Here is a 12169-nt window from a genome sequence, read left to right on the forward strand (position 1 = left end):
ATATATATATATAGTATGATAAAGTTTTGGTAGATGATGGAACAATTAAGTATGTAATAGTTTCTTTTGCCTTCTTTTTTGAGGTTTAAATGTGTTTTATATTCTGTAAAATGCAGCATTGGATGTTGAAAAAAAGGTGGACTGAAGCAAAGCTGGGAACTATGGTGGGCAATCTAAACTGTGGAGCCCCCAATAAAGTCAGAGGGTTATCCTTCTTACAAAACTCCTCCACATATCATATAAAAATACCATTTCAGGGGACTGACACCTTATAAAAGTTTATTTTTGTTCCAGGTAATAAATATTGGGTGTTTAAAGATACAACATTACAACCAGGATATCCTCATGACTTGATACATCTCGGACATGGTATTCCACCCCATGGCATTGATACCGCTGTTTGGTGGGAGGACGTTGGAAAGACCTATTTTTTCAAAGGCGACAGGTGAGTAGAAAGCCAATTATATTATTTAATTTTTTTTGTATTCTCTAAAGCATTTCTGAGGGCTTGAGTCTACTGACGTCTACAGAACCAATCTTCAGAACACGGCAACTCATTTATAAGGCAAACAAACAAATGCTAAGATCTGGCATTTGCAATATTGTCATTCAATCTGTTTCACAACGAGGGTTTACTGATGGAAACAGAATCATTAACAGTGTCTTAGGAGACAGACTGTAGCGGAAGGGTCTGCTGACAGCAATGGATTTGAATGGAGAAAATTAATTCAGTGACAGCCAAAAGGTGGCCATACACTGTACAACCATCGCAAGACTTTAGTCTTGCGATGGTTGTAAAGGGATTTAAAAAACGTACGATCTGCCTATCTTGGACAGGCAGATCGCACTCTCGATCATCGCAAGCCCACCCCCCTGAGGGGCGGGCTTCCGATGACCGCAATGCTGAACGGGCAGTGTGCGCGTGCGCACACCGGCCCGTTCAGCATTTATCTTCCGAGCACCGTTCTAACCAGCCGAGAATCGTACGATTCCCGGCTGGTTTTCGAACATGCTGGTTCGACAGAAGACGTGCGACCGTACAGTAGAAACGGTCGCACGTCTCCGTTCACACTGCTCGATTATCGTACGAAAAACCGATCGCATACGATTATCGTACGATAATCGTGCAGTGTATGGGCACCTATAGATTGATTTCCCCACTTTTCTGGATATGTCATTTATTGCATTAACTTCATGAGATAAAAAGAGTATTTCATTTCTTTTCCTACCAAATTCTGAACTTGATACACTTGTCACTTGTTTACAATAGAGGTATTGAGAATGAAAAGTGTAAGTCCTGACTACAATTAGTAAATATCACTCAGAAGATTTATATGTATTTATTATATGCTGGCATTTGAAAAGCATCAGCCATGCTCCACTTTGCTGCCACCTTGATTATTTTGCTACCTACAAGGGATGTTTTTTTAAAATGAATATCTGTTAATCCAAACGCCATCATATTAGCCATATCCTTTCACGTTTCTTTTGAGTCACTTTGCACCTTATAAAACTAAGGGTTAAGTCCAAAAATGATATAACTTTTATAATTGTTACACAAGCCTTTTTTGTAATTAAAAGAGAACTATGAGGTAAGTGTTTTTCCCCATAGTTCTCTTAAGGGTCATGGGAGGACATATACTAGCGTCCTTCTGTGACCCAAAGCTCAGTATATCGTGAGCTACAGCTAGCGGTATACTGAGACCGCCGCACCTGGGACAGATCCCGACATTACGGTGGAGATCCACCCAGCTGCGTGAGTGACAGCGGGCTCTGCCCATCTAGAGGCAGAGCCAGCTGTGCCCTCCCCCTCCCCTGTCCGTTCCTCCACTCAGCGCTGGGAGGGGGGGGGGGAATCCCTGCACGGAGGGACTGACAGTCACTGCTCTCTGCAGGGAGATGATCGAGAAGTGGGCGAGCGACGCTATGTGTTCGCTCACTTCCCGATCTATTGAGCCAACGTGTGACAGTTTCCTTGTCACACGTCGGCTCGAACTAAGGGATTTTCACTCACCTCATCCTTTAAGTATTAACACATAAGACCATTCTAGTTCATTGTGCAGCCTGCTATGTTATAATATTAGACACAAACCTAATATATATGACTACAATAAATTTTTCTAAAACTGGCCCGAAAAACAATCTTGACTTCTTTTTATGGGGGTGTTCTGGACACTTTGTGCGGAACTCCTCCAGAAAAGTAATTTTCTGCTTATGTGATTGGCCTACTGCTGTGAACAGCCCTTTTGCTCTAAGTACAACATTAGGATTGATTATGTGACCATAGCGGGAAGATCCTCCTAATTACCTCTCAGAAAGTAGAAAATATTTGCAGCAGGTAGGTGAAATCAATGTGTGTGTTCTAATGCAAACGGCCAGCTCGGGTTGGTACTTTAGTTTGCTAAAATCCTTGTAATGTATGCAATATGGGATAAAAGAAATCTTACATAGGCATTGTGACAGATTAAATGGAAACTTCTGTGATTTTGTCACATAACAAATTCCAATATAATGCCAAGAGTGACTATGGATTATATAGGTTACCAGGCAGAAAAGAGGAGAACGTTGTTTTTAACTAGCTTCTGAATATAAATTATACTGTAGTTTGCTGAAGTTCACTCAGATGCAGTCAGAATGAAAAGGCAATGTGTAACTGGATAGCTTTCTCTCCTTAAATGGACTTCACCCATTTCAAAAACTAGTTATCGTCCGGTTCCTCCCCCCTCCCTGTAACAGAATTGTAAAAAATGTTTAATTTTTTTTCAAAAGAATGGTACAATGTTTTGCTGCAGTACAGCACTTTCTGATCTCTCACCTAGGTGAGAATTACATAGGGAAGCCCTAATGCCTCCTGGGATTGCCACGTCAAAACTCAGGAGGCAGTGTTTCACTCGGGGCCATGGGCACGCTGCTTTGCCCAGATGTGCCACAGGTCTCTGCAAGGTATTCGGGACCTGCCAAAGATCTGCAGCACGTCTGCACATGTGCAGGAAATTCCAGTGCATGTGCACTGATACCATGAGTCTCTGCAAGAGTTTCTGGTCCCAGATACCAGAAACCAGTGGCATCTGTGCACATGCACAGGAATCCCCTCTATTTGCACAGGATGATTAAAAATGGCGGTGCAGCAAAGGGGCAGCATGATGCAAACATTCCTCTTTAAGATGCAAAGAAACATAAGATCATCTTATATACATGAGAACAATCCAACTGGTGCATTCTGATTGAGTGGCAATCGTATGTCTATAGGTAGCCCATGTCCTAACCACACATTTAATTGCCACTAACTAACTCTACCAGATTCTTTCATGATTTTCCCAACCAGTCACTATTACTTACCCTAGAGACAAGTCAGTGCTGAGGGTATCTATACAGTTCCCTCTTCCTTCACAGGCCTAAACATGCATATTTGGGCAACCTGAACATGCTTGTGGAAACCTCTTTCATGTAAAAGGTCCTTCACAGCCAACTAATATGTGAAGTTAGACTTTAGACTATGTTGTATTTTAGAGCCTCCCTCTTTTCTTCCTAGTATTTGTTACATTCTCTATTGCACACAAAGTACATAGGACATTCAAAGCCAGTGTTGGGCATGCATGGCAAACTGGGTACACACTGTAAAAAAAAAAGACACTGCAGGGGAATGCACACATCTCTGGATCTCTGGCCACATTACGTTTTTTTATTTTTGTCTACACATTGAATGATTTCAGCAAAATTTTACTTAAGCAGAAATCCTTTTGCCCAATAAGGTGCATTTGCTTGAAAAAAAATATTTGTATTTATTTGGACAGCATGGGTTTTTTTTCTTTTCTTGGTATTTTAGTTTATTTTATTAGTGTTGTACTTGTGTGTTTCCAACTTTTTTTGTGCAGTTGATTGTTATTTGTGTGCTTTTTCTTTAATTTTGATATGCTGTAAAAAACATTTGAAATAATGAAGCTGATGAGGGGACTTTTTTGGGACAGGCTCAGGAGCTTCTGTAACCTTCGAGACATTTAAATACCATTTCAAAGTTAAAAACTATCTTCATTTAGCCTTTCCCAATGACTTCAATACTTTTAGCCCAAAATGCAAAATTTTTCCAAAATCTCCTAATTTTCAGCAAAATTTCAGGAAAATTAAAACTCTCAATTTTGCTTATCCCTGCTGATCACTGACTGTCAGTTAAAAAAATAAATAAATAAAGCGATTCTGCATACCTAGTACATGAAGACACCGGTTGCTCGCAAGCAGCTGGTGCTAAATAAAAAGGCAAATGTTTAGTTCTGCTCCAGCAACTCGCTTGGGTGGGGGAGGGCGACTCAGAGTGTAAATTCAAACTGGTTTCCAAGCTGGTGCACCACCCAGCATGAAGAACCATTGCTTCCCTGAGAGTCTGTGTGTATACAACAGGAAGTTCCAGGGAATGAATAATGTAAAATCCGATCCAATGTCAGCTCTCAGTTCATTTTGCTGCAGAAAAAGTAATTCTGAGTTTGAAAGAGTTTTAAGTACTATTTGGGTGGGAATACATAGAAATCCCTCCTATTGTCTATTCTATACATTGACTTCTGTAAATGTCTCCATTGAAGGCAGAGCTGAAAATATGGGGAGAAAACACGGATGCTAGTTGATCAGAAAAACAAACAAAAAACTTGCATTCTATCTTGTTTTTGACAGTGTGTACTGTTGATGGCTGTCATCCTGATCCTGGTTTTATTAATTAGCAAGTGACTGACCCAGAGTAAGCTTGTTCTATACAAACGCTCATTTCTGTCTAGTGACTCACCATGCAGGAAAGCAAGAATAAGAATGACAGCCTTATAGCATGCCCTTTCAAAAGTAATGTAGCTATGGCAGCATATAGCTGCACTGACTGATTTTAAAGAAGAACTATAGGAAAAATGTTGTAATAACCCTTGCAGTGGGGCTAGCCCCACACTGCAAGGGTTAAGTGCTTGTTTTTGTCTAGGTTAAAAAATAAAGTTTTATTCACCCGAGACTCCGAGCCGGCCAGCTGTCACATCCCTCCCTCCAGCCTGTCTCCTTGTACACTGCAGCATTGGAATGTTCCTCAGTGTCCTCAGGCCTATAAACTGGGGATAAACCTTTATTATTTATGGGTTCTTAGGCCACTGCAGCAGAGGGCGAGAGAGGCTGGAAGGACCAGTCTAAGAACAAGCCGGCTCCACAGTTTAGGTGAGTATAACCCTTTTTTTTTTTCCTTTTAACCTATACAAAAACAAGCATTTAACCCTTGCATTGCTGGGATAGCCCCATTGCAGGGGTTAATAAAAAACATTCCTGGAGTCTTCTTTAATTAATTTTGGATAGAGAGGAAAAGGTTGAAGCTGAACAGGCAGGGTACCATTAAAAAGCACTTTTCTGTTCATCATCCCTCTCTCCCACAGGCTTTTCTTCTCTCCATGCATCCGGTTCCCCAAAGCCACTACTCTTTTTGTGCAACAAAAGAAGTAGCAAGCAAACCTGCACACCCAGCAGCAGACGGCGTTTGGGGTGAAATCCCCTTTATTAAGTTCAATTTTGCTTGCTACTTCTTTTTGGTGCTTTTCTTGTTATATTCCTTTGCTGTATACACTATATATATGTTGATATGTATGGGTTTGTTATCCCCACTCTGATCTATGTTTTGCCTTTTAGCACTGACTTACATTAGGTTATTTTTGTCTGGTTTAGCAGCCATTGTGGTGGGATTCCTTATACATATTATTATTTTATTTGAATTTTTTTGCTGTTAAAAATGAAATTTTCAATACAATACTGAAATGGTTGGTGTGCCGACCTTTACTTGTACTATTACCTTTAAACTTAACAAGTCAAAAAGTCACTCACACTCCTTTTCAAATTATAGTCAATCTTCGTTATTGACCATGGTAGTGTCACATTGCTAAGCGACTTTTCCAAACTAAGTGGTCCCTTCTTCAGGCAAACAAAAGCATGATCACCAACACAAGTGCAAATATATGCACACAACAGTGAAGAACCATAAACCAATCATAAAGTCACTTAACTCCCCCTTCTTACATTTTGTCATAATGACGTTATATTCCCGCCACTTCATATGGATATCAAACTGTACATGTAAAAGAACATCCTGCAAAGTCATTTTGACTCAGAAATATACCTTGTGGAGATGCATCGGCCTGTCTCTTTAACTGTTCTCCATGGACGTCACGATCGAATCACAGAGTTCCTCATGGTCCTGTCAATCAGCCGCTGACTCCGCCACACACACGTTTTCGTGCAGAGATGGGCGGCTTTCGTGGCACCATGGCAACCAAGCACATAGCCCAGTTAAACCTGGCACAGGCAGAATGCGGTGGCCAAGTACTTGGCACTCTTGTCTTACAGTACTGGTATCCTGTGTTAATTTCATTGCTACATGGCATGTCCAGGTTCTGTAAATCAAAAAATAGATATTACACATAAAGAACAGATAGGGAACTTCTAGTGCCGCTGGAAATCCCCTTTGAATCTTTAGTCACATAAAACACTTTACCTGCAAATCTGTTTACGGTAATTTGTAGAAGCCATTCTATATTAGGAGAGGATCCCCACACTGTGTAGTCTGTGGGTGGTATGGCATTTCACATAGCATTCCAAGACAGACATATGGAATCTCTTCATTAAATCATGTTGTTCTCTGCATTACCCAGATGCCTTGATTTAATTTCCATCTCAAGTAATAAGCATTTATTGGCATGTGAAGCAGCTATCTATGTAGCTGTTGATTCATTTTGAAGAGTCATAATGGTGAAGATAATCATTCTTTAGTTCTAATTATCATACTCAGCAATCACACACCTTCCAAAAATAGAGCATTCAGAAACACAGGAGGGTATGAAGAGCACTTCAACTCGTCCGTGTCCCAGCAATGCAGTGATGGATCTGTTTCCACACATGTGACATTTTACAGCTCCAGAGAATTGCATTGTATAGCAGACATAACATTCATCTCTTCTTGTGGTAAAAATAGAAATTAAAGCATAAGTGTTGTCATTCATCTATAGTCTACTTTGCTTAATGATATAGGCAGAGTTGTTCTTATTAGAAGGCAGGTGAGACTTTGGTCTGAGGTAATGGGTTTGATTTACTAAAGGCAAATAGGTAGCTCACTTTGCAAGGGAATATTCCCCTTAGCTTAGTGAATGAGGTGAAGCTCTGTTGACGTCCATCATCCAATCATGTGCAAGCAAAAGTACTGTTTCTGTAATTTTTCTTCCTTGTGATTGGGGATTTTTTGCAGAATTAATTTTAACCACATTCACTAAGCTAAGGAAAAATGCCCATGCAAAGTGAAAATTCCCTTGCAAAGTGAACAGCCTATTTGCCTTTAGTAAATCATCCCCAATGTCTTCTACGTGAAAGAGGAAGTTCTAAAAAGCTGCATCACTTTGTAGCTTCTCTAGTTTCTATACTGTTACAACTGAGGTGGGAATTATTGCACGAGATCCCGTAAGTACTGTCTTAGCCCTTGTATACACCTAGGCGGCACTGTTTTTGCATGTTTGTAGGCGCGTTAGCAGAATGCGGTTATTTGCGCGTTTATGCACATTGTGCACATTTGTATGCGCGTTTTAACATGCGTATATGAAGACGCGCATTTTGATTGGCAGCTCATAAACCATGGTGATGGGCATCACTTTGCCGTCATGTTATTTGACTTGGTATACCACGGTTGCGGGCTGTTCCATCTTGGTGGCTAAATGTCGTCGTTTACCCTCCTGCTAAGCACACTTGGAGTGCGTTATCCCCCTTGTAAGTTTTTTGCTCCGGATAGCTGTGACTATCCAGTGAGTGTCTCCGACCTTGTCGCGACCAGCGGTGACTTGATCAAAAGTTATTATTAAAACAAAACATAACGTACAATAATAACAGAATATAACCTAAGACTGAAGCCAGATCAGTCTAGACTCACCGACTTATTCATCTCCGCTTTCTTCCCATCCGTCTCTCCAGTAGCCCCCCCCCCCTCGTATTCTCCATTCCATCAGTAAATGTAACTAACATGCATATTCGCGATGACCGTCCATGATAGCAGTGTTACTCTATGTCGCGTTTATCCAGGTACATGAGGTGTGCTGGAGATGCCCCATTATTGAGCTCTGACATTCTGGCTATCATCGGGTGGGGAAGAGACTGTGGCCTCCATGGGGAGGGCTAGACATCCAAGGGAGCCCTGCAGTTCCACCTCCAGATACCACACTGAATACCTGCAGGGGAGAACTATTTTGTAAATCAATGTGGTCCGATATTGGGTCAATATAAAAGGGCTCCATCGGTCAAAAAATCTTGTTGTTACTTTATCTCCATCCAGGATAGCCTCCAGTCTCCCCTGCCACATATTTTTTTTTCAAGGCTTCCAGTAAGTGATTCAAGTGAGGAGGGTCAGGAGATAGCCAGGACTTCATCAGTACCCGCCTAGCCATTAAGAGAGACATTTGTAGCCACAGCCACCTAGTCCTGGTCACGGACAGGTCTGCTTCCCAGTAACTAAAGAGGCATAACCAAGGTTGACATGGCAACTCAATTCCCAGAATCCCTGCCAATAATGCAACCACCTTTTTCCAGTACATGTATATCGGCCCACACGTTCAGAGACAATGATATAGGTCAGCCCCTGGAAGGGTGCATTTAGGGCAGGCCGTTAAGTACAGCTGTCTGCCTTTATCTTGTTGAAAAAATCGAAGGCGTAGTATGCTTTGTGTATTATGCGAAACTGAGTCTCCCTCCATAGTTCATCAGTAGTGCATTTCCTGACCGTCTGGTAACCCTGCAGTATTTTGTCATATAGGTCATCCTCCTGGATGTGTTTCCGCCATTTTAGTATGGATGATTTAGCTCCCGGTGGGAGGGATGTAGAGTTAAGACATGTGTAAAGAGAGGTGTGTTCTACTATGGTTATTACGGCACGATGGGGGAAGTCAATAAAGCCTTAATGGCACTTCTGGTGGTATGAGCCTTTAAAAAGTCCTGCGCCAAATTAAAAAAAGACCTGTCGCCAGTTTTGGTAGCTTTGCCGACACTTGTGACAGATTCAAGTAATTCTTCTGCCACTTTAAAAATCTGTTGCTATAGCAGCAACAGATTCAAAAAGAATTACCAACCATTTACAGATGAGAAAACTGGCGGTAATTTAGACCAACTCTGACCTGGCGTACAGAGTGTGTACTAGGAAGCTATCATGAAACTGACGGGAACCCCTTCATGGGTTGCTAGGACACCAGGCCGCCGGAGTCCTAGCAACCAATTGCGCAATCCCGACCCCATTCAGGTGTCAGCTGGGAGATTCCCCAGTTTGTAGATGTATGTAAACAAAGTTTCTGGGGATGCTATCTAATATCATAACCCAAATATGCAATCTGCCTAGGAAAACCCACTGCTCCAGACTGACATCCACCCATTAAGATATCTTGATATTTGCATAACTCCTCCCAAGAGCCAGCCCACTGCTTGTACCAGGGATGAGGGCTCTTGAAAGATGAACTGAAGCGGGGTGCTGTGATTTTTTTTTTTCAGTAAGCTTTGTACAGCCCCTGCTGCCCCCTTCCACCAGTAATTACGTCACTAGGACTCAATACGGTGTGTATGAAAAAGGAAAGGTTTTAAAATTGTCTTTTCTATATGGATGAATGGGAAAGGAGGAACCAGAGAAGGCAAAATATTTGCAGATTAAAGCTCAGCTTCAAAAAAAAAAAAAAAACCCACAAATTATCCCAAAAATGTAAACAGTTTTTCACTAATCCTGCCCTGATTAAATGATTAATTTTTACCTAGCTTTGCCACTTTCAGGATATAGAGTAATTACAGATTTGCATGCTACTGGAATATTAATGTATGATGTTAACAGGGTTTTTGTTATTCTGTATTTCAGATACTGGAGATATAATGAAGAGTTGAGGGTTATGGATCCTGGCTACCCCAAATTAATAACAATATGGAAAGGAATTCCGGAATCACCACAAGGGGCATTTGTGGACAAAGAAAATGGTATAGATACACTTCAAGACAGTTTTTTCTTTTTTTCTTTTGCTGGTACTAGAAATTTTAACTAACTTCACAAGTGAAGTACTGTGCTATATTGTAATTGAAAGCTGGAAAAGAAATGTATTTTATGGCTTAAATTTAAATGTCAGACAAAGGTTGACTGGTACAGTCTCCAGTGATTTCATTATTGCAATTTTAGTGTGAGTTATGCTTTACCGCCCAAAAGGCATTCCATACTAACACTCTTAAAAGAGATTATTTTTCAGCCTATACGATTAGAGAAATTCCAGTCAGAAAGCTATTAAAGCTGAGCTACAGGCAAAGAGCGAAATACACAGTTGAAATACATAAACTGTTTCACCCTCTGCTATACAGGGAATTACAGGAACCAGATATAGGTAACGAGGGAGCATGGGGCCGACTTCCCGGCCAATGAGGAAACCAGACGGTGTGTAATGGCTCGCTGCTCGGCTTCCTAATTGGTCAGGAAGCTGGCCAATCAGGAAGCCGGACGGCGAGTCATTACCCCCACCCCCCCTGGCGGCTTCCTGATTGGCCAGAAAGCCGGCCCCATGCTTTCTCGTCACCTGGTGATGAGGGAGCATGGAGCCGGCTAATCAGGAAGTTTTACATGGCCAAGGATTTATTTTTTTTGTCCATCCAGTACTGAGATTTACAGTACGGGATGGACACAACACACCCCTGTCTGGCAGGGCAAGATACCTGATTTTTCTCTGTTGTAGTCCAGTAACACTTACAGGTCTCATTACCACCGTCTGCCTGTAACTGGACAGTGAAAGAACAAGCAGCAGACTGATGAGCTCATCTCACAATCATTCTGCTCTCTCCTCCTATTAGCATGTTCCTTGCGCAATAGCAGAACTGATTGGTTCATTGTGCTGCTTCTCCCTCACCTATTCTGAGCTCTGCCTGCAAGAGGCCAATACTAGGTCACATTCAGGTTCTTACACTGCATGCATGTAATATCTATAGAGTTGCATTCGTTTGCATCTTTTATATTTGCCTGGAGTTTGGCTTTAAGAAATAAAATAAACATTAGCTAGTACTTTCCTGTACTCCAATGCGGTTTCTAAGACAATGTCCTTCTCAGCAACAAACAGATCTATGCAGCCTTCGATCCTCCAGCTCACCTAGCTGGGTAACAGTCTCTTACAGATAAAGCCAGGCTTCTCTTTAAACACTCACAGCCGCAATCATGGGCCACACCTGTGAGTACCAAGCTGCAGCGACAAAACCTGGACTGGACAGCTTACTGAACTGATGGGATAATGGCCCACCCTTCTCTCCATTATCCCAACCCCAGGGACCCAGAACACAATTTATAAATTGCACAAGTAAATCATTAAAAGGAGAACTATGGGGTATGGGGTTTTCCCCATAGTTCTCCTTAGGTGAACGGGAGGACACAAACTAGCGTCCTCCCGTCACCCTAAACTACTGAGCCGACCTGTGACAGTCTCATTGTCACAGGTCGGCTAGAACTATGAGGTGAGTGAAAGCACTCACCTCATAGTTCTCTTTTAATGCTTTCCATGGGGTTTTTTTTAACTAAACAGCGGGATGCAATCTAAAAGGCTTGGTCTTGCATACCTCCCATTTATAACCATTCCTTGCTTTCTGTCACGAGGCCTTGTATTGGCAGGTATCTATATTACCTGTGTCAGGATGCCATCTGCATTGTTGTGGAACCTCTAGCTACACTGTAAGGGATAACTAGTGAGAGGAAGTAGTCTAAGAAGAGAAGGCTGACAACTGGTTCTTGGTAGAATAGAGCACTATAGAATAAGTTAGACCTAGGAGCTGGACCTGAGGCATAGGACCCACACTGAAGCACACTGGATGAGGTTCACACAGAAACAGAGAAGACCTGGGAGTAGAATCAGGATCCTCTAAAGTATGAGGATTTTTTTTGTCACGTGAGAGCAAGTGACATGGAATCCCCCAGGGCATGGAGTCTTAAGAGCCAGCTGGTATTCATCAGGGACCCCTCATGGGCATTCAGGCTTAGCTTTGTGCTGACCCCAGGTCACTGTCCAGGGTTCCCCTGGTCTAACACAATGGATCACGAGTTGGAGGACACCAGAAATAATCCAGGGGTCAGGTATGGCTGAGGGCACATATGGTCAGGATACAAGCCAGAGGTCGAGGCAGTCAGCAG

At 42.0% G+C, this 12169-nt stretch overlaps 1 protein-coding gene across 1 annotated transcript in view; it reads left to right on the top strand.

The window, feature by feature from the left end:
* LOC108801563 (matrix metalloproteinase-16-like) overlaps positions 1–12169 on the top strand; it is a 55064-nt gene that overhangs the window by 40862 nt on the left and 2033 nt on the right. Inside the window, exons 5-6 of the mRNA XM_018573454.1 lie at positions 295–445; positions 9878–9993. Coding sequence (XP_018428956.1) covers positions 295–445; positions 9878–9993 — 267 coding nt within the window. The remainder of the gene's footprint in view (positions 1–294; positions 446–9877; positions 9994–12169) is intronic.

Source organism: Nanorana parkeri, unplaced genomic scaffold, assembly GCF_000935625.1.
Source record: "Nanorana parkeri isolate BGI_ZX_2015 unplaced genomic scaffold, ASM93562v1 scaffold2387, whole genome shotgun sequence".
In the NCBI taxonomy this organism is placed as follows: Eukaryota; Metazoa; Chordata; class Amphibia; order Anura; family Dicroglossidae; genus Nanorana; species Nanorana parkeri.